The 22,919-nt window shown below is 39.7% G+C and overlaps 1 protein-coding gene across 1 annotated transcript in view; it reads left to right on the top strand.

Moving 5' to 3' along the window:
* Nucleotides 1-22,577, top strand: part of ELOVL4 (ELOVL fatty acid elongase 4) — a 30,130-nt gene extending 7,553 nt beyond the window's left edge. Inside the window, exons 2-6 of the mRNA XM_014859760.3 lie at nucleotides 13,502-13,689; nucleotides 14,874-14,954; nucleotides 17,760-17,931; nucleotides 18,931-19,058; nucleotides 21,344-22,577. Of these exons, the coding sequence (XP_014715246.1) occupies nucleotides 13,502-13,689; nucleotides 14,874-14,954; nucleotides 17,760-17,931; nucleotides 18,931-19,058; nucleotides 21,344-21,619 (845 nt within the window). The 3' untranslated portion in view covers nucleotides 21,620-22,577. The remainder of the gene's footprint in view (nucleotides 1-13,501; nucleotides 13,690-14,873; nucleotides 14,955-17,759; nucleotides 17,932-18,930; nucleotides 19,059-21,343) is intronic.
* The last annotated feature ends 342 nt before the right edge of the window (nucleotides 22,578-22,919 follow it).

Genomic DNA, 22,919 nt, shown 5'->3' with positions numbered 1-22,919 from the left:
CCAGTACACAGTTGTATATTCCAGCTGTAGGTCCTTCTAGTTCTGCTATGTGGGATGCCGCCTCAGCATGGCTTGAAGAATGGTGCTAGGTCCACACCCAGGATCCAAACTGGTGAAACCCTGGGCAGCTGAAGCAGAATGCAGGAACTTAACCACTCAGCCATGGGGCCAGCCCCCTCAATATGGTATTTTATTTGTGATTACATTTTAATTAGAATATAAGTCTTAGAATTTGAAAGCAGATGCATGAATCCACCACAGGAATCACTCACTGTTAGGTGTGATCACATAAAGGCATCTATGAGTTTGAACTGGAGTATTCAAAGGAATGAGCTTCTCTGTTTCATTTTTATTTGTTTGTCAAATGAAAACTTAAGCACAGATATGTATTGTGAAAGAGTTTCATATATTTTTGCATAGTCAGGTGCATAGTGCCATTATTCATGGTAGCCAAGAGGTGCAAGCAACCCAAATGTCCAGTAATGGATGAATGGATAAACAAGATGTGGTACAGACATGCAATGGAATATTATTCAGCCTTAAAAGGAAGGAAATTCTGACATATGCTACAACATAGATGAGCTTTGAGGACATTTTGCTAAGTGAAGTAAGCCAGTCACAAAAAGACAGACAGTTATGATTCCACTTACGTGAGATCTCTAAAGTAGTCAGATTCATAGGAACAGAAAGTAGAGTGGTGGTGGCCAGGGGCTAGGGGGATGGGGAGTTGTTGCTTAAAGGGTCTAGAGTTTCAGTTTTGCAAAATGAAAAAGTTGTGGGGATTGGTTGCACAACAGTGTAAATGTACTTAACATTGGACGCTTAAAAATGGTTAAGATGGTAGATTTTATGTTATGTGTTTTTTACCACAATTAAAAAAAAGAATTTCATACATTATGGAATTAATATGATAGCACCTCTAGATATGATCTTTCTTCAGTGTTCAGTGGGAAAACAGTTGATTCTTTTATTCTTTTGTTTTTTCACTTTATAATAAAATGGCTTTATAAAGACAATGCATAGCTGTTGCCTTAAAAAAAGTACCCAAGGGGCTGGGAAGTAGCAAATAACTAGGAAGACAACCTTGCCTTTGTATTTTGCTGTACAGTTTTACCAAGAACCTCGAATAACCCTGGAGATAGGCCTGGTAGGCACTGTTCTTTCCGTATATTGGCGTCCCTGAGTCCTAGAAGCTGAGTAACTTGTGGATGCGCACTGTGGTGGAAATGGGTCTAAATGGGTTGTTTTGTCTCCCTGTCACACTAGCTAAGCAGGAAAACAATAATCAGTCCTCTGAACTGTGTGTCTTCTCTAATTTTACCTTGTCTTATACTGCTAGCTTATCTATACAGTGTTGCTATTGAGAATAATAATTTGAACAAAGTCATAACACTACCAGAGATAATCTGAAGAAAGACGTAAGAAGTACTGAAAGGTGCTGTAAGGGCTGTTGTTTGAGATTAAACACTGACATTTATTTATATAAATTTACATATTTCTACCATATATATGAATATATATAATTTATATGTAAAGTATAAAAAGTGGTATTTAGCTTGAGAAGATGAAGTTGACTTCCATATGATGGAGTATCTAGGACCATAAAAAAATATATTCAAAGTGAATTATGGAAGTGTTTGGCACATTTCATAATACAACAACTAGAAACTGTTGTTAATTACCGAAAAGGAGTAAATTCAGGATCAACAGTATTTTACCCAGAAGGTATTCAGCTTATAGAACTGTTAGCCAGAGAACATTTTGGCCAGAGTCTCCCTTGAAACACATGTACACACTCTGATTGGATCTTCAGTCTTTTTGTGCTAAAGGGAAACACCATTTCAATTTTCTTAAAGCCTTAAGATCATTGGCAGCACTAAGGGGAATGTTTGGACTTTAAACTCCCAGATTGGCACAGGGAGGCGGTTTTATGAATGCTTTTGCTGAGAATCTCAGCAAAATGTGAGAACAGGGTGAGAAGGAAGACTCGGTATCTGCCTTCCATCTTGGCTTCCAGGATGTGAGGCGTCATTCTCCTGCATCAGATATATTTGTAAATAAAATATATGTTTTTCCCCCAGCAGTTTCCTCCACCTCCCCAGCGTTGTTTCCCTTTTCCCTATGAACTGGTTTTTATGTATGTGTCCTTTTTTCAACCGTGAATTTAGATATCATGTGCACGTGGTGAAACTCACTGCATTTATTGAGCTTCTAGCATAGGACCATTGTGGGCTGTAAACTGTTGTAGTATGCATGTCATACACCTCATCTCATTTACTGTTCATAGCATCCCTATAAGGCAGGTATTGTTTAACCATCCTGTCATGGAGGGTAGACTTGAAACTACACAGCTGGAAAGTAACAGAGCTGGGATTGACTCAAGACCTTTCTCCTTCCCACATCGGTGACCTTTTCATAAAGCAGCACAGTCTCTGCTATGCCACAAATACTGTTTTATTGCCTAGTAATAGTAGTGAACATGTATGACATGCTTGCCGAGTGCCAGGCACTGTGTCAGGTGCTTTGTGTGGATTATCACATTTAATCCTGCTATTCCTGTGGGCTGGGCACTCTTGTTACCCCCATTTTCTAAGTGAATACACTGACTTTCCCTGGATCTTATCTATCTGGTGCTAACCCTCCCACATTGACCCTCAGAGTGATCAGTCTTCAGCTTGACTCGAGTTGATTCCCTCAGCTCATCTATGTTACTGCCTTTTCTCCTTTGCAGTCTCCGAATCCCTGTTTGTCTGCTTTCAGTGGGAAACTTTATAATTTCTCTAACTTTCTACCTTTATCCTGATGTCTGTTCAGGCAGACTTGGAACCGCAGTTCTTTTTTCTTCTGTTTTATAACTGCTCCCTCATTCTTCTAGGCTCTTGGGTGACTGTTACACAGCTGAGTCACATAGAACGTCGTTGGTCTCTTGTTCTGACCCCCTCTGGACTGTTCTCAGGCTGTCTGTTCGCTGCACCTTCAGACACCGCAGCAAACCCCGCCCCTCGCGGTGAAGACCCCTCTTCCCTCCTGTGCCCATCACACCCTGACCTCTTGGTCATTTTTTAGCCCAGCCTCTGCCTGGTCCACCTCTGCGTTCTGCAAAAGCTGCCCTTCCTTCTGTTCATCTGGGTGCTCTTCCAAACCCTGACCTTCATCCTCGTTCCTGAGTGCACGGGGTTAAAACAGAAGTTTCCCCTCCTCATCCTCCTGACTCCGTAGGAAACTGATCTGGCTCTCATTCGTCCGCCACGTTCAGAATCTCTGTTTATTTCTAGAGCGTTTTATTTGTCGAGCGTCTCAGATCATTCTCTGCCCCCCTGTATCCAGTGGTATGCAGACCCTTTCTCCTCGACCTCTCCCTTCACACCTCACTGAGACCCAGGCTCGTACTTGGCTTGGAGAATATGTTAAGAACCGGAACCTCGAAGAGGCCTTACGGTTTTATTGAGTTTATCCCTGTCAGATGAGATCTTTCTCAAACTCTTCTTAACAGTAGTCACATATGTTTTTCGTTAATAGTCCCTTTTAACAAATGTTTGAGGGCGCTTGCATGCTAGGCATTGTTATAGAGGGACATGAAGGGATCAGGGAGGTGGCCCAGGCCTCAGCATCTCTGACACACAGAGGAAGACATCAACCCTCCTTAAGAAAAGGACTGCAGATTCCCTTTGGGGCCTTTAGTGTACAACGTGACATTGAATAACCGTTATTTTTGTGCAACTGGTAAAGGCAAATGGATTTTTAACGATATCACTTGCATCTTAGTAATTAGTAGCCAGATATAAAAAAAATGGAGTTGATTTGCAGCTGTTGGTTTTAACTTATTAAAGAAGGATGAATAGTTTTAGAGAATAACGTGTAGTACCTACTTCTTGACGTCTTGAATGTGCTCTGAAGCTACTCAGTATCTCTGGTTGGTTGTTACACTTGTGTTTTTCTTTTGCTTATGGTACGTTAAACGGATGTCGATGCCGTCAGAAGAGAAGGAAGTGGCTGGCCTATTCAGTAGACTCTGGGAACAAGTCACACTTTTATGACTTGGTGACATATTATGTGAAGTAGGCCCAGGTTTCTGAGTAGACTTAGAGCAGTGCTTCGTAGACTCCGTGTGTAAACCACCAGGAAACCTTATGAAAATACACATTCTGGCTCAGTAGGTCTGGAGTGCGGCCTGAGACTCTGCATTTCTAGTGAGCCGCTAGGCAATGCTTTTCTGTTGGAGCATGGACCACATTTTGAATAGCAAGGGAATGGAGTGCTCCTAATTTCTCTGGTAATCTGCTACTGTGTAGTACTAGGGAAAAGGAAGAATTTTAAAATGTTCTTAAGCTCTTAATTTTAAAATATATTTAAGAAAACCAAATAACAGCATGGATTTTTAATAGAATGTTTAGTTGTTTTTCACCCCAACAGGGACTTTGTATATCTTTTAGAACCATATTGACCAATAACTGTTGCTCATTTTACCTGAATCGAAGGGAGATTTAGAAATGTCTTGAGTGTTTATTCTCATAGTAGCAGTGGCTCTAGTAATAATATTTATTTTCTAGACGTTTGGTGGCCTTCGTTCAGTCTGCTAGTCCTCAGGCGTTTGCTGGGTGCGTGTGCTGTGTGAGCCTTCGTGGCTGTAGAGAGAACAGCCCAGCCCCCACCAGCTCTGGTATGGGCCACGATTGAGCAGACAGAGACTGGACTGAGCAGACAGAGACTGGACGGTTGCATGGTATGATAGAGGTAATCACAGTCTGCTTTACAAACTTCAAAAGAAATACGTAGTTACTACTTTTAAGTGCAAAAACAGTTCATGTTGGGGGCCGGCCCGGTGGCATAGTGGTTAAGTTTGTGCATTCCACTTCGGCAGCCTGAGGTTCGTCAGTTGAGATCCTGGGCGTGGACCTACACACCGCTTATCCAACCATGCTGTGGCAGCGTCCCACATATAAGATAGAAGATAGAGGAAGATGGGCTCGGATGGTAGCTCAGGGCCAGTCTTCCTCAGCGAAAAGAGGAGGATTGGTGGCAGATGTTAGCTCAGGGCTAATCTTCCTTAAAAAAAAAAAGTTCATGGTGGAGGGTCTTCCTATGGAGGGTTTTCAATTTGAGCCTCAAAGCAGCTCTGTGATTTGGGGCATCTTGTCGCCCTCGTTTTACATGGGAGGAAGTGTGGCTCAGGCAGTTTCAGGTTCACGGTCATGGGGCTGGACAGTGACTGCTAGGGCCAGAATCCAGTTCTTCCTGCGGGTCCTGTCCCTGACTCCTGTGCCACACTCCCTCTGCTCCATGTGACTTCCCAAGTCATCACCTGACTGGGATTATTTCTTCCTATAACCTTGTGCTCTTTCTGGTTAATTCTAGGAATTTGGATGTTCTAAAAATAAAAAAATTTTACTGATTTTTCTTTTAGGATGATGATCAGCTTAGACTACTTGGGGGAAGAAAGTTCATTCCGACGAGTGGAAATCCTAAATTATGAAAAGCTTTTAAAGAAATCAGCCCTTAAAAAAGGAGGAGGTCTAAGAGGGATTTTTAAGGAAGTTGCTTTAGTATATACACAGTGATAATTTGTTGTAAGAATTAATTACAGTTGTTTGTATAGAAGTAGAGATTTCTAAAGGACTTGGGTTACTTCAAAACAGTTGGATTATAAATATTTTATTATTAAAATCTGGTTTACATTATCTAAAAAAGAGGGCTTTTTTTTTAAGAAAAAGTCTTTCTAAGTAATTCAAAATTCAGAGTTAGACTTGTTATGTATTTGATCTGAATAAATTGTAAAATCTGCTATCTTCTCAGTATGTAAGTTATCAAATGTCCTATCTTTTCAGTTTAAACTCTCCTCCTAAGATTAGTTAATGATGGTAATTTTCCTTTAATTTGGTTTAACTCTTCTCTTGGAAGAGAGGAGGATTTTAGTGGTTTGATTGTTGTCAATAATAATGACAGCACAACATTGGCTGGGCTCTTCCTCTGTGTTGGATGTTGTCCATATAGTGTCTTCCTCCTCCCAGCAGCCCTGCTGTCATCCACAAGGCCAGAGAGACTGGGTAACTTGCTCAGGTTTATTCAGCTGGTAAGTGAGGGAGCTGGGATTCTGATGCTGGTAGCCTGACTTGAGAGTCCTGTTTGCAACATAGAGAACTCCTCCAGATCAGGACGAAAAGGCCTAGAAGACTTGGAAGGGCTTGACTTTTAATGGGAAGGGCTCAGATTATTTTTGACATAAGACACACTTGTGAGAAGATGTGGCGTGGAGAGGCAATCAGGTGCCAGAAGCAGTGGCTTTGTGGTGTCCGTGTGTGCTAGGGACGTGCTCACTTAATCATCACACACCAGCCCTGTGAGGGACCTGCTATGCCCTCGTTAGAAAGCATAGGAAAGAACAGGTGATTCTCGTCTATAGCGTCAGCGCCTACTCCATCGCTTTGAAACGTCTTATTCCCTTGGTCTCCATGGTGTCATTTTCTCTTTTCCTCGCTGGCTGCTTCGCTGCCATTTCTCCCACTCTTTCTTTGAGTGTTCCTCGGGGTGCAATCCTCCATTTTATTCTCTCGTTCTTTGTGCTGTTTTCCTTGCGACGTCAACCTCCGAGGTAATTTTCATCGCCAGGGCCCCCTCTGTGTATCTGCAGCCCTGGCAGCTCCTCTGCAGCTCCAGAGCCTGCCGGATGCCTCTACTTGGGTGTCCCACAAGTACTTCAGGTACAGCATGTGTGAAAACTCACCTGATGGTCTCCTTCCAGATCTGTTCCTCTTCCTTCACGCTCCACCCAGATCATGACTTCACCATTGATGCCGCCGGCCAAGCCAGAAATCTGGGAGTAACCCTGAACTTTTCTCTCTCTCACCTTTCACAGCCGTGTTGGTCACCGAGGGTAGATTTTACTCTTCTGGCTTCCACGTCTGCAGCCCCCTGAGTCCAGGTTTCCATCATCTCTTGCGTTATATGGTCTCCAAGTCTGACTGCCCATCAGTCATGGGGGAACTTTGAGATCATAGTAGAGAGGCTACTTCACTGGATCTGGGGCGGGGCCCAGGAATCTGTATTTTTAACGAGCAAGTGATTCTTGTGTGGGCAGCCTAGCAACAGACAGAAATTCGAGAACCACTGATCCCACTGGTTTCCTTGCCTCTTGACGTATCCTCTTCCTCTTGAGTCCATCTCCCGCTGCCTCCACATGGTCTTTTAAAAGCCAAATGTTATCCCCTAGTTTTAACCAATCAAGTATCTCCCCATTATCTACAGGATAAATTGCAGCCTCTTCAGCAGAGTTTGAAAGACTATTCCTGGTCTGATCTGACCTATAAATCAATCATTTCCTGCCGTCTTTCCTTGGATATATCCTTTACCTCAGGCCTGCTTAGTTTCTGACATAAGTGTTTTATTTCCTGCTTCTGGGCTATTTATACATATGGTTCTCTCTGCAAGAAGGCCTTCTTCCCTCCCTGTCTGCTTGGCAGATTCCTGAGAAACAGTTCCCAGGTCTGCTCTTGAAGTGTGCCTTGCCCCGTGTCTCCTGCCCACCACTGCCCTTGAGACTGCTCTCTGACACTGCACTCATCACGCTGCAGAGCAGTGGATTTTTCGTGTCTGTCTCCTCCACTAACAGATGACGAGTTTGGAGAGGCCAGGGACCAAATAACCTGCCCCAAATGAGTCACTCAGCTCAGAAGAGGCAGACGGTCTGACTTCAAAGTCTGTCCTGTCTATCCTGCCCTGCTGTGTCATTTTAAGATACAAATCAAGTTAAGAATAAAAACCTTTTGGTGGAGGATGTTCAAGGGACGCCCCACTTTAGATGGACCATTTTTTCCTCCCATTTTTTATAAAGGAATAATTTACATATAATAAAATTAACTCTTTAGTGGAAAGTTTGTGAGTTTTGACAAACACGTATAGTTGTATAACCATTACTTGGCCTTTTAATACAGATAAAATTGTGTGATTGCTGACCAAACTAATGTTTGTAAATAAATCAATCCCACTCAACATGAGCTTTATGAAACAGTCAAAATGTTCTAAGTGGACACTATTTCACCAGAAAGAGTTAACCCTTAAGGGTCTGGAAGGGTTTAGATAATATGTCTAAGTAGTTATTATTATTAAAATAAAATTTCTTGCTCCTGAACTTGATTTGCTGTAATACTTAGCCTTAGGTTTCCTTAAATTGTTGTTTTTTCTTTTTGGTGAGGAAGATTGGCCCTGAGCAAACATCTGTTGCCAATCTTCCTCTTTTTTGCTTGAGGAAGATTGTCCTGAGCTAACATCTATGGCAGTCTTCCTCTATTTTGGGTGTGGCACATCTCCACAGCATGGCTGACGAGTGGTGTGCGTGTTCACACCCAGGATCCGAACCAGTGAACCCCAGGTCACCGAAGCAGAGTGTGTGAAATTAACCACTATGCCACTGGGCCAGCCCCTAGCTTTGCTTAAATTTAATTTAAAATCAAAGGAGACAGGTCTTTCTACTCATAGAAAGAAAGACCCAGTGGTTAGAAATTTTCTGAGTTTAGGTGACGTTTACCTCCCTGAAACAACTTCTCATTCTGCCCCCTGGAAATAGAGAATAACTCTAATCTCTCTTTAGGTCTTTTAGTATTCGAGGAGGCCTCTTTCTTTTTCCAGGCTCGACTCCTTAGTCCTTTCCCACCACTCTGTGTGTCATGGCCTCGGACCATGAGTGCTTTGGAGGCCATGGTTGAGTATCTCTTTTCCTCCTTTCTGTGAAAGGAACTTTGGTAGGTCTCTCTTATTTTCTTTCCCGTGAAGGAACATGGTTGGAGTCACAATTCTGTCTTAAAACATCATTTGTACCAATAACTTAGGAAGCAGTCGATGGGAAATTGTCTCCCTTAACGTGAGGTGCGTGGTGACTGAGTGGCACTGGAACAGCAGCTAGGATACATGAGGCTCTTGCTGTGCCTTCTTGGGCAAGTCTCTTGACCTCTCTGAATCTCATTTTTAAGATAAAGGGATTATTTCTAAATCTACAGTTCTACAATTCTAGTTCAAATAAAGGTTTACATGACAACATGAAAGGCTTAAAAATTGTTAACAAATAGGTGCAAAATAAGAGCAAAATCACTAAGACATGAAGCTATGAACCTCATGTTACTAAACATATTAATATATAAAATGCACAGATAAGACAGTTTGTCAAACAAATTGACTAGAGTCGATTTATATTTGTGCCATATTGATTCCCCCTCAAAAAAGCTTTTAAATAGAGAATTTCCAAGAAGGTGACATAAAACACATTTGAGCCTTGGTTCCTCGATGACAGAATTTGCTTTAATGGTGGCAGGAGGGATAGGGTTTCAGTAGAATTGTTTTCTCAGGTTTTTTCCCCTAATAAATTCATGGTGTGGAACCCCACCCATAACTGGTGGGATTAGGATGTTGACGACGTTTAGAAATAGATCTCTTACTCTAATACGCGTAATCTAAATTTGGATTCAGTGTAACTCACATGAATAATGGAGGATTTAATTTAGCTTTAAAATACGTTATTTAAACATCTGAGTTAATGAAAACCTGGAGAGTTCATTATTTTAATGTATTTAGAGATTATATAAAATACACAGAGCTTCCGTACTCGCGGTTTTCCTTTGCTCTTATAATCCACCGTCATTCTTTGCGTTCAAGGGACCTGTTAGTGGTGGTGAATTTTCATATCCTTGTATGACACTATTGTGACACACTCAATCCTTATTTTTAGTGGAAAAAGGAATAGATAAAAGAAGTGTAGGATATTTGAATCTTGTCAGAAGTACTAAAGGAAATATTAATGCAAATAAATGCAGAAAGACATAACTGCCAAGAGCTGCAGAAATTTCATGCAAATATTATCACAGGATGGGAGCTGTTACAGTGCAGTTCAGGTGCTGACCATTCCTACAACTTCCGTAATAATCATTGGAGGGGGATTTTGTGAGACTCTCTGACCCTTGTCACCTGGAAGGGCTAATTTGAGAAGGATGTGGTGTGAAATGTGGCCATTTGTAGGCTGAAAACTGGGCTTTGTTATGTGGTTGCTGAATGAATGCGTGACCTGCATTGTTGGGCAGAGAAGTGAGGGCACTGCCTTCTTTCCCTGGAAAAAACAAGGAGGTCAAGAGGTTGAGCCTTATAGGGCACACACGTACTAAGTACTGGGTTGAAGTGTTGTGGACTTGAGGTTAAAATTGGTGCCAACGTAGAGGAGGATCCAGGCAGAGCTGAGGACAGGCGTGCTGGACACTGAAGAAGCTTTGGTACTAATCAATGTGCTGCTGGATTTCACTGCAGGGACAGAGAATAAAGCACTAATATGAAAAAAAATTATCCACCCCTCATTTATTCGTCAAATAAATGTTTAGGCACCTTGATAGGCCTTGCAATACAAGAATGAAAGACCCAGCCCTGCCTTCAGGGAGATTACTTTTTAAAAGAAGGTCACAGGACAGTGTGAGGGTGCTGTAATGGAATAGAAACATGCGCCGGTACCCTGGCAGTGCACAGTGGGTCCCCTGACTAGTTAAAATTGCCTATTTTCTTGATCTAGTTTTTCTCACCTTCAATTCCATTCTTCCTCCTAATTATTGTTGTTAAAAGTAACAATTTTCAGAAATAAAAAAAAAAAAACCTAAGGGATCAACTTTCTTGCTATTCAAAGGGTGGCCCATGGAATATTGGCATGGCATCAGATGGAGCTTTCTAGAAAGTGCAGAATCTTCCTAAAAATGGGCTGCACTGTAGACCCACTGAGTCAGAACCTGCGTTTTAACGATGCTCCCTAGGTGGCTGTTTTTCTCCTTGAAGTTGCAGAAGCACTAATGCAGTTCACCTGCTCTCCGTCAGGTTTTCTAGAAGAAGAGGATGAGGAGGGAGTGTGCCCTGGGGGCCTTTGACTGATAGGGTTGTGCCTGCCTTCTCCCGGGCCTTGGTTACTTCTTACCCGCGCTCCGCCCCGCCCACCCCTTTGCTCTTCTCATAGCCTCTGTGTTTCACGTTGTCAGACCTGCAGCTTCTTACTCCTGTCTCCTCGCTCTGCCTTTGGTAGTTGTCTCTCTAAGTTTCTCTGTCGAATGAGAGAATGGTACAGGTTTCCCACCCTATACATCAACAAGAATGAGCACTTTTATTTCTTCGTGATTTCTGGGAAATTTTTGGACCTGTTTCTCTGATATTTTTCTACTTGCTGCTCAGCGCTTAAAGGAAGTCAGTAGGAATTCTGTGAGAATGAGAAATAGTCCATGATGTTAGAAATTTGAGTCTCCTTACAGATCAGTTCATCTTCCTTTCTTTCCTACATAGATTATCCCATAACAGGGTCCTTTGGCTCTTTGCATCAGTCTCATGGTAAAAACAGTGTCTGCCCTCTGGTTCTGGGTGGGAGCAGCACACCACAGTGCTCCTCCTGCTGTGACCTGGTGTGGAACAGGGCTCTAGGGTTTAGGGGGTTTGTATTAAATCTTTTTTCTATAATATAGAAAAGGATACTAAGTAGATAAATATCCCATGTTTTAAGGGGGCCTTAGGCATGGAAAGATATGGCCATAGAAGGATACTATGACAACTTTAAAGAAAAGTGAACAGTCCCTGATAAGATCGTAGTGACGGGGCTGGCCCGGTGGCAGAGTGCGCATGTTCCGCTTCGGTGGCCCAGGGTTTGCCTGTTCGGATCCCAGCTGCGGACATGGCACCGCTTGTCAAGCCATGCTGTGGTAGGCGTCCCACATATAAAGTAGAGGAAGATGGGCATGGATGTTAGCTCAGGGCCAGTCTTCCTCAGCAAAAAGAGAAGGATTGGTAGCAGATGTTAGCTAAGGGCTAATCTTCCTCAAAAAAAAAAAAAAGATCATAGTGGCACAATGTTTCCAACAGAAGTCAGCCACTCCCTCCTTTTAAGAGGTTTACCTTCTCTTCTGTCTTTTAATGTTTTAGTTTACCTCTGGAATATGTTTTGATTCGAGTGATAGAACCATAATTTCCATGGATAGATAGATGGTAGGCCTCCTCTGTAAACTATGAAGTAAAAGGAGTTTTTCTAGTTTACTTGTTCTCCTGTGTGTTTTCTTTCAAGTCACTATCCCACCTTTCTAACAACTGTTTCATAGAAACCATAGTTATGATGTCACTTCCTGACTTTGGAGGCTATGTGATTAAATGTTGTTCTGCTTGTGTTTCATGTCTTGTATCTTATTTTCTATTGACAATTATAGAAACAGATTAATTTATTTTTAAGTAAAGTGTTTTGAAACATAATTATCTAATCCAGAGCTTTTTATCATATATAATTTTAGTAAAACTGTCAGTATAATAGGGGGACATTGTAATGAGCAATTAAATTTATTTAGGCTAGGTTTAGGAACTGGCTGAAAGGTAGAAATTTTGGGTTTTTTTACTATTTTAAAAATTTATAATATTCCTCAGAATAGAACATAGAAATGTTTTGCATTACCAAGAATAGATTAGACATTAGATGCACAACCTTTAAAGTGCTTTTTAGCTTTTAGAAATATAAAAATTAATTTCAATATCTTTTTATAATGTATTACAATATTACTTTTTGTTAACCGCAGATTTCATTTTCATGCTTCTGTTAGAAATGTTTTACTTGTGGCAAAACTGTATTGTAAAATTGATTCATTCATTATATTTATACATATGTAAAGTAAATGATTTATAGCTTTAGAGAAAAGCACATAAATTGGTTATCTTCATGGGTTAAGAAAATAGACTCATATCCTTAAGGAAAAAGTTAGAAAAATGTCTTGAATATTTAATCATTTAAATAGATTACGGAACTGTGATGATCTCTAACTTAATCCCCGAACATAACTGGGCTCCTGTGTCGGGCGTCCGCTGGCCCCCAGCTGCTCACGCCCTGCTCTGTCCTGCATTAGGCACAGGCGCGGCTGCCTAGCTGCCCTGGTCGGTTTCACCTCGTTAATGTGGAGGATGAGTTTTCCTCTTCTGTCTGTGAAATCTTTCATAAACTTTTCATCCCCAGCTTGTTCTGTATTTTTGGTGAGCTTATTTCTTCTGGGCTCTCTATAAAACATAATGTGCACCATATGTAACAAAACTTCATTTTCAAAAGCTACTCACAGGATCAGTCTTGTTACTTTGTTTTTTTTTTTTTTTTAAGATTTATTTTTCCTTTTTCTCCCCAAAGCCCCCCAGTACATAGTTGTATATTTTTAGTTGTGGGTCCTTCTGGTTGTGGCATGTGGGACGCCACCTCAGCATGGCTTGATGAGTGGTGCCATATCCGCACCCAGGATCCGAACCTGTGAAAACCTGGGCCGCCAAAGCAGAGCACATGAACTTAACCACTCGACCACGGGGCTGGCCCCGTTTCTTTGTTTTTTATGCCTTGTATTTTGTTGAGACTCAATGGACAGTGATCTGTATTTGGTCAAATTAGGAAAACCAAGTTGAGACATTATAATTCCTAGTAAATTCATTTTTAAAACATTTACTGTGTAATGAATTTTATGGTATTTTGTTCCCTCTGTAGATAAGCGTGTGGAAAACTGGCCTCTGATGCAGTCCCCATGGACTACGCTTGGTATCAGCACTCTTTATCTCCTGTTCGTGTGGCTGGGTCCAAAATGGATGAAGGACCGAGAGCCTTTTCAGATGCGCTTAGTGCTCATTATCTATAATTTTGGCATGGTTTTCCTTAACCTTTTTATCTTCAGAGAGGTAGGTTTATTCAAATCAGTCTATAATAATTCCCCAGGGTTATTGAAATTGCAAAATGAAAATGTTTAAAACCATCATTATACATTGTACCCCAAGATAACTGTTAGCTACTCTAAAAATAAATTTTCTATTATTGACGTTTTTCATTTTTGGATAACAAAAATATGAAACATACATAAAGTGTGAGACAGTTATTTAAGATGGAATTTGGAAGCAGAGAGACTGGATTCTAAAACAACCCTTACTAGCTTTTCTGACCTTGGAAGTTATTTAACTTTTCTAAGACTCATTTTCCCCATCTGTAAAATGAGAATAATACCTACCTTTTGGGTATCAGAGATAAGTGAGACAGTTTTGCAGTGTTTGGCACATATTAAGCGCTCAGTGAATAGTTGCAGCTATTTATTTATGATTCTCATTCAGCAGTGTCGGATTTGGTAAGAGATCCAAATACGCAGGTGTAAAATACAGTTTCCAGTTAACTCCCGTTACAGAATGTCGGTGTGTTTTGAGTTGGCACTAAAGTGAGTCAACTGTTAACACAACGTTGCTGCTAATCGGCATGTTCTTTTCTGGGCACCAGCAAATGCTTCATGACATTTTGAAGGGAAATCCTAAAGGCTGGATTGACACAGCCATTTTTCAAGTTGTGAGAGTGTAAGAAATTTGTTTTCCAAGAGACTCCTCATTAAAATTCTTTATAAACCGAACTGGATGTGATACTGGGAAAATAGAATATGCTCCTTTAAAAAAAATCTTTCTTTAATTGACAACTTAGCCTACAGAATCCAAAGTTTGTAAAAAACTTTAATTTATTTGGATACTTTTACCTAATTTTTTAGATGCACACCACTCTGGATCAAGACTAGAAGTCACTGCAATTCTTAGCTCTGAGCCACAGTTTATCAGAGTTTCTCTTAATATTCTGAAGTAGGTAGAGTTGATGTCTCAGTCCAAAAGTTACATGTGATTTTTAAGTTAGACTTCAATTTTAGAATAAATTGACACACAGTAAATGTTAGAAATTCTAACACATTTAATGTGTTTGTTTAATATGTTAATGTTTAATGCATTTGGAATTCTTTTAGACAATACTGCTTTTTAAAATAATTTGAAAAGTTGCATATTGTATTTAGTATTTTTAATGCTGTATCTACTAAAAATACTGTTCCTTTTTTTTCCAGTTATTCATGGGATCATATAATGCAGGATATAGCTATATTTGCCAGACTGTGGATTATTCTGATAATGTTCACGAAGTCAGGGTAAGTACATTAAAAATACTATTACTCAGTAGAAGTGGGTTTAATATTATAGTCCCCAGTCTGTACAAACGTCCTTTAATACAGTGGTATAGTATATTGGATTGTTTGAGTCAGTAAAGCTATGGTTTTCTTTAAAAGTGCATGATGGAAAATCTGTTTTTGTACCTCCAGTATCTCTCCTTCCATTTGGTGGTGTGAGAGTAAATATGTGTTGATTACTAGAATGTAGTACTTAAAAAAAAGTTTCGTATTTAGCGTAAAGATGATAATTTAGATTTTTGTTGTTTTTGGTCAAGGATAGAAACTCCTAGAGTCTAATTTATTTGTTAAGAAAGTCTGAAGAAAAACAAACATTTTATAAATGGTGTGGTGTTTAGCAAATTAAGCATAGCACAATTTGTATAGGTATAAACTCAGTTTGTATTGTAACCGCAGAAAAATAAACCACTGGTAATATAATGTTATAATATTTTACTTTCCAATCACCCACATCAGTAAAATTACCATTTTACTCAGTGGAAGAAGCAATCAATTATTTTATGATTTATTGAACTCCTCTAGTGTACTTTCGTTCATGTGAAAAATTATATATACATGAGACATGTATATAAAACATGTTCTGTATTTTATGTTACATGTAATATATGTAGTAATGATATATATATAGTAGCTTCCATTGAAAAAAATAACTTTTTGTCATCAGAGTTGGACAAATAAATGTCAATATTTATCAAGACCCAAGACCAGATTGCTTTAGTGTCCTTGCCGTTTTCTGTCTGTGTCTTCATTTCCCTGTTAGAAGACTTACGCACGGACGAAAAATCACCCCACTGGTTGTCATGTTGGTTTTATTCCTCCGGCAGATGTGTGTTGAACATCTGCTGCGTGCAGCTAGAGCGGGGGCCCTGGGCACACGGGGGAGAGAGAGATGAGCCTGCCTTTATGAGCTGTCATTCTAGGGACGGAGGGAGAGGCAGACAGCCGTCACGGCGACAGTGGTTAGCAGCAAAGTAAAACCCGGGTGAGACTGAGAGAGAAGGAGGGGAGATGCTTTATTTAGATTTATGGGCTAGGAAAACCTTTTCCTCTGATAGCTGCGTTGCCAGAGACGCTCCTCAGTGGAGAGCCGCCCCTGTGGTCTTGCCTGGTTTAGGGGAGGGGAAAAGGAGAAGTGTTCAGCTTGCTTTCTTCTAGAAGTACGCTTGGAAAAAGCCCTGGATAAAACAACACACTAACATTTTTAGGGTACAGGTTTAAAAATACGACTCTGGTAATTGTGAAGCTACCCTCCTGGCATGCATAAAAGGCCAGTTCTTTTAAAAACTAGGTATTGTGAGAACTGTCACCTAGGGGAGAAAGAACCAGAGATTCGCAACAAACTGCATTTGAACTTTTCCTCCCTCTCTCTTCTCTTCTCTAATGTTAAATGTAGTAGAATAAACATTTCACTCAGAGACTCATGTTTGCATTCATTGTTAGGTGGCAAAGAAGTATCACTTTGCACTTTGATGTAGCCTATTCAAAGACAGTGCAGTTTACAGACTAAAGAGGATTGCTTGTAACTGTTGGTGAATTGTGGCTAATTCCGAGGCCCGGATGGGGGAAAAATAAGACATTCTCTCTTACCTTCTAGATAAAGTTTATTTTGCCCAAATGGGAATAGTTACTTTGTTTGAAAGTACTAACATAATAGTGAATATTAAATATAGTCCTGCTGTGAGTAGTTAACTATTTCAAGCCTATTTTCAACCAGTTTTATCATTTTCAACAATACTTTTGCTTAAGCAAATTCAGTAAATAATTCTCAACCTGTAAATACAAGACTTTATTTATTTATTTATATAAATATTTATATATTTATTATATATTTATTTATTTATTGGGCCTTTCCTATAACATGAGGAAGGGAGCTTTCAACTCTGAAACCCCTCTGCCTGCCTGTGAATGCATCCCTCAAACCCTGACACACAAAGGTTTATGTTATCATCAGATTTCACTTATGACCTGCCCTTTTGGTTACTTGTACATAGGACATTTATCATAGGAAATATTTGACATAAAAAAGTTGAGTTTAGATTACTATTATAGTAGGATTCTCGTGAAATATTTTAAAACATATATACAGAGGTCACTTCTTACTGGGTCTTTGGATCCTTAATCTCAGCATGTAATGTAATCTTTCTGCACCATCTGGTATCTTAATTAGAGCCAGGGAAAGAAAAGACTTATTCATGTAAGCAGGATTATAGTTATGACCTAGGAAATATTTGTTGTTTTTGCTTATTTGTTTCAATTTATCATTTTAAAGATTTTACTGCCTAATACAAATTATTGTGATTGGGAACTGACTTTGTTGCACATGTTAAAGTGATAGAGGGTCAGGCACTAGCAGAAACCAGTTGCTACACAAAAATACTTGCAAGAATATCTGAGGTACAATACGGCTAAGCGTGAACAACTGAAACACTTTACCAAGTGAATCTCGCAGCCTCTCCACCAGCTTGCAAGGCTTCTCAGTGTGCAGCTCCGTGTTCACCGGTTTGGTAGTACATGGCATCCAGCTACGTACAGATGGAAAAGTTTCTCTAAATTGTTGGCACTGTGTACAGAGAGCTCTGGCTCTTTCTTTCCCATTTTTTCCCCATGGATAGATGCCTAGGTTTCACACCTACTTAGGCAAAAATGAGTCTATGCCTAGTACATTTTGTGCAATGAAGATTATTTAGGACTTATTTACAATGAGCAGAAAACCACACGATAGTGGCATTCTGGCGTTTAGAACTTGCTTTTCCTTTATTTTTACAGATAGCTGCTGCTCTGTGGTGGTACTTTGTGTCTAAAGGAGTGGAGTATTTAGACACGGTGTTTTTTATCTTGAGGAAGAAAAACAATCAAGTCTCTTTCCTTCATGTATATCATCACTGTACAATGTTTACGTTGTGGTGGATTGGAATTAAGTGGGTCGCAGGGGGACAAGGTGAGCATTTTCAGGAAAATATCTGTACGTGTTGCATTAGATAAATGTGTCGGTGGAAAGTAATGAGAACCTGGGAATTTGACTTGGTCTGTCATTTAACTTGCTAATTATTTCTGTGTTAATTTCATTTTAAGGAAATTTGAAGAAAGTAAAGCTTTAGCTTTTTATCTGTGACAACTTTAACACCTAAAGATTTGCCCCAGAGATGAGCATAAACTAAGCCTACTTGTAGCAAATAATATTTTGATGAGGAGCAGTTCTAGTGGTTCGCATCCAAAGGATGCCGAGACATGACCCCTCAGGCTGACGGCTCACCTCCAGGCCAAGCCCAGAGCCCGCACCTGCTCCGAAATAGGCCTCACGTGAGCCTGTCAGTTCTTACTCAGAGGAAATTGTATTTATAGCCTTGCTGATATTAAGGAGGATCTGAAGTCACAGTTTGGCCAAGATCTGCCTTCAGCTTTTCAGATGCCTGTAGATTGAAGATGATTCACGTTATTGAGCTGGAAACAGATGGTTCCTCTGACGGGGACCCAGGGTGCGGTCATTATGGTACAGTTCACCTTGCTACTTTCAATTTAAAACTATTTAGAAACCTAGGCAATAAGTACTGTTGTTGTAGATATGTATATTGGCACATCTAAAGACAATAATGACACATTTACAAATCTGCTTAAATAATGGTATGTACCATGACTTTTTCCCCAAGAATAATAGAATGAAGAGTAATACAGGCACTAGTTCTGTATCAAAATCCTTTCCATTTGAAGACCACCTATTTTTATTTCTATGGTAAAAACTTGAGTCTGAACTTTAGCAACACCTAACATGATCTGAAGAGAAGGCTTTTCCATTAGTACTGCTTTACAACTTTTATTCCTAATCTGTACTCATGATTAAATTTTAGAAAATAATGTGCATTCATTTATTTTATGTCCAAATGGTTTATTGCCTAGTAAGGTTTTCTGTATGTTGTAATTACCTCTTGTTTTTCTCAAGCTTTTTTCGGAGCCCAGATGAATTCCCTCATCCATGTGATTATGTACTCGTACTACGGCTTAAGTGCATTTGGCCCATGGATTCAGAAGTATCTTTGGTGGAAACGATACCTGACTATGTTGCAGCTGGTGAGTTAAATGCTTCTAAAGTTTCTTCTGGTGAAATACTGAAAATGTTTCAGTTGTTAACTGTAAAGTGCCGAGTCATTTTTGACAATTTTCTGTTACAAGTTGACTTTCTCTGTGCTCCAGCTCTGGGAGCTGTGGCTGCTTGGCTCTGAGCTCCCTGCTCATAGACTCAGTGGGGACAGCCACTAGCTTTTTAAATGCCCTTAAAAGACTAGACACAGCTCTCGTCTCTCTAAGAGAAATACTCCTTAGAGACATCTGTGAAATGGGTTAGTCAAGATCTAAACACACCACAAAGGACGTAGACTCATGTATGACTAGAAAAATAATAGACCTTTTCTCTGAGGTGATTTTTTTTTTGTTTTTACTTAAAATGTTATTATTACTTCTCTTCATTCTGTCCTTGCTTAAATTTTCAGTTTTTTAGTCCCTTTTTCAGTCCTTATTAACAGATCTCATACATTTAGAAAGTAAAGGTTGAAGAGAAGGCACAGAGACAAGGAAGGCTGGGGTAGAGGGAGGAACAAGGACAGAGACTCTTAATTCTCCAGCGCATAGTCCTTGGAGGGCAGAGCTAGGTGTCGTCACAGCCGGTCTTTAGACCAGACCATTTCCAGCACATAGCCCGAGTAGAACTTCTTGCAGCATCTGGGTGCATCAGTGTAACATTCAGAGTTAGGCACTAGCCCAGAGCCAGACTGGAAATCCAAAGCCACCCTGATAGCTATTCTTCAAGCCTTGGAATTTATTATAATTTGCTTTAATCATAGCGTGTGCACAATTTTATCCGTGGGATCATGTTTGGAAATATTATCCGCCTCTACTTTAAATTGCTAAACAGCTGGCTAACCAAACAGGAAACACAACTTTTGGGGAATGCTGTAGGTGAAGGATTCGTTTGTAACCAAAAAGGTGCAGGAAGCTTCTTCCAGTTTTTGTGGAAGCTGTTTAGACAGTTTGTGTAATTCATTTCTCTCAGTAATTAGTAAATGGCCCTAAGAAAATGAAGAGAGAACACAAACGTGAACGTTTATGTCTGTTTTGCTGATGCTGCAAGTGGCTGTCCTTGAGTGACGCCAACTCTGTCACGCCCGTGCACACACCCTTTTTCTGTGATGCAGGTTCTAAGAATCATTGTGAAATGAAAAGTACTTAAAATCTGGATTTTTGCCACAGAAAATTTTAAAAATTTGTTTAGTCTGATGGGGCTTACGTGGAATAAATTGTTTGAATAATGTTTAATATAATAAGCAGTATTGATAATGATGTCCTTAAAAGAGAACGCACGATTGCCCATTCCAAATGGCAGGTTAATTTTGTGAAGGGGAGTGTATTTCCAAGCCACAAGTTCTCACGACAGTTAATCAAGTAAGTTAATCTTATAAAAAGTTAACCTCTGTTAACACCATGGAATTCATATTTCTTATATCAAGAACCATTCATTTGTTGATATATCAGAATATAAACTGACTTGCCTCATCTTAATTAAAGGCATCTTAATTTTGGCTTTTCTTCTTTTAAAAACTCCTAACATTGAAAGTGATTTTCTCTTTTGCAGTTATTCTCAAGTATCTACTAAATTTTACCTAAAATCTTATTTTTTAAAGGATAGTGTGAATTCTAATGCATATTTACCTGTCTGCTATTCTGTAAGAAACAAATAATGAACCATTTTGATAAGTTCATTTTTAAAAGTATGTGTACCAGCTTGCCGACAGTTTTGTGGAAAGAAATCGGTCTAAAATGTGGGAGGAAAACAAAGATGGAAGAGCCTACAGTACTGTTGCTTTACTCTCTTAGGCCCCTGATATCCCCTCTCCTTAGAGAGCATTCCTCAACATGATCCAGAAAATATTCATTGAGTCCAGACACTGTGCCAAGGATACAGGGATTATCAGGGAGCAACACAGGGCCCTGCCCTCAAGTTGCACACAGTGGAAAAGTGGACGGTCGAGAAGCCAACCAACACAACATACAATTTCAATCATTATACTTCTTGTAAAGAATGAAAACCCACACAAAACCAGACCCCTGTGGTTAGGGGGGTTGAGGGCCCCCTAGGGGGAGGGCACTTAGCTCTGGTCGTCAGGAAGCCCTGGCCGAGGGGATGGCATTCAAGCAGTGGCCTGAGTGAGAAGGAACCAGGCGTGGGAGCCAGAGAACTATTAAATTTTGGATAGTTTGGCAAAATTCGGGCCTGTTTTAGCTAGGTAGAATATTCTGATCTTGTTAGAAGTGATGTACTCCTTGAAGTAAACATACCCTGCGTTGTTTCTGTTTTCCAGATCCAGTTCCATGTGACCATTGGCCACACAGCACTGTCTCTGTACACAGATTGCCCTTTCCCCAAATGGATGCACTGGGCTCTCATTGTCTATTCAATCAGCTTCATACTTCTCTTTCTTAACTTCTATGTTCGGACATACAACATGCCTAAGAAATCCCAAACTGGAAAACCAGCTGTGAATGGTATTTCAGCAAATGGTGTGAGCAAATCAGAAAAACAGCTAGTGATGGAAAATGGAAAAAAGCAGAAAACTGGAAAAGCAAAAGGAGAGTAAATTGAACTGGGCCTTAACTGTTGTTGACAGTGAGGAAGCTCCCATTTCGTATAAAATTTCAGGGAAACAAGCAAATGAGGGTTTGAGGGTGGGGAGAAAAAGGCAAATGTGCTCTCTGTATTAGTAACCTTTAGACTGAGTAAAGTGTTAAATACGATACCCAGATGTTTTATTTATGAAGTTTTTATTTTAAACATTTTTTTATTAGCCTTGATGTTGTCCAGACCAAAGCAATCATTATGTGACTTTGGAGATGCTCTGCCATTCACATCCATTTGTCCAACGCATGAGATTTTTCATGTATCTTAAATACAGTCATTCTCCAGTCTGATCGTCAAAGAAACAGTCTTTATGAATTTTTCGGCTAAATCACTAATTACCTACTGAGTAAAATCAGTTACCATACATTTTCTAGTCTAAAGCTGGAAATGCGGATACTTTAAAATTTTGCACATTTGAATTTGTTTGCTGACTGGAATGGTCGAATCTCTCCACCTCTAGTCTGAATATACCCCTTCGGTTGTAATTAAATTTTAAAAATCTGGTGATCTTTGTAGACTCTTAGAGACTTGATGATGATGGTGTTGGTGAAAATAGGAAAGAATTACAGTAAAATCCTGTCAGGTGACCCAAAGGTCACCATGACTTGCGTCACAAATCACTGTGGGAAACAATTTTTGTGATGAAAAGGTAGCCTTTCAATACTCCTGTTACTATCAGAAGTAGATTATGAAAATTAAGATTATTGTCTGATTGGAACACGAAGCAATTCCTGTCTTTATTAGTAACATCATAAAATAGTGACATTTCTGTGCTGTTAGAAGAGAGTATGTTGATTTTTATCTGGCTTTCCTTGTTTTGATTTGTGGCTATAACCGATTTTTCATATGTGGAAATATACCTACCTCTTCTGTTGGAAAGAACATTTAAAATTAAATAAATTTTAATTAAAAATCAAGGAGTCCTCTAGTGTAAATTTTAATATTAACTTTCGAATCCACTAGTTTTTTTTTTTTTTTTTTGCTTTTTTACAAATAGTTTACACCAAACTTTTCTGTGAAATGATCCTTCTCTTTCGTTGTGTTTAATTTTGGAGTGATATTTTCCTTGTGGAAAAGTAGCAAGGTCTTGTTTATTAACTAGATGTGAAGAGTAGCCCCTTGTGGTACACTATTCTTGACTCCTTGGTGCTAAGGATCATTAAATTCAGTGCTCGATTGTTACAAGGTGTTAATTGTTAAGACACAACATGAATAAAAGTGAAAGTAGACAAAACTATAAAATTCAATTTACTATTTAC

Source organism: Equus asinus, chromosome 24 (assembly GCF_041296235.1).
Source record: "Equus asinus isolate D_3611 breed Donkey chromosome 24, EquAss-T2T_v2, whole genome shotgun sequence".
NCBI lineage: Eukaryota > Metazoa > Chordata > Mammalia > Perissodactyla > Equidae > Equus > Equus asinus.
Note: the sequence above shows the minus strand (reverse complement) of the source record. Positions and strands in the feature narration are given on the sequence as shown.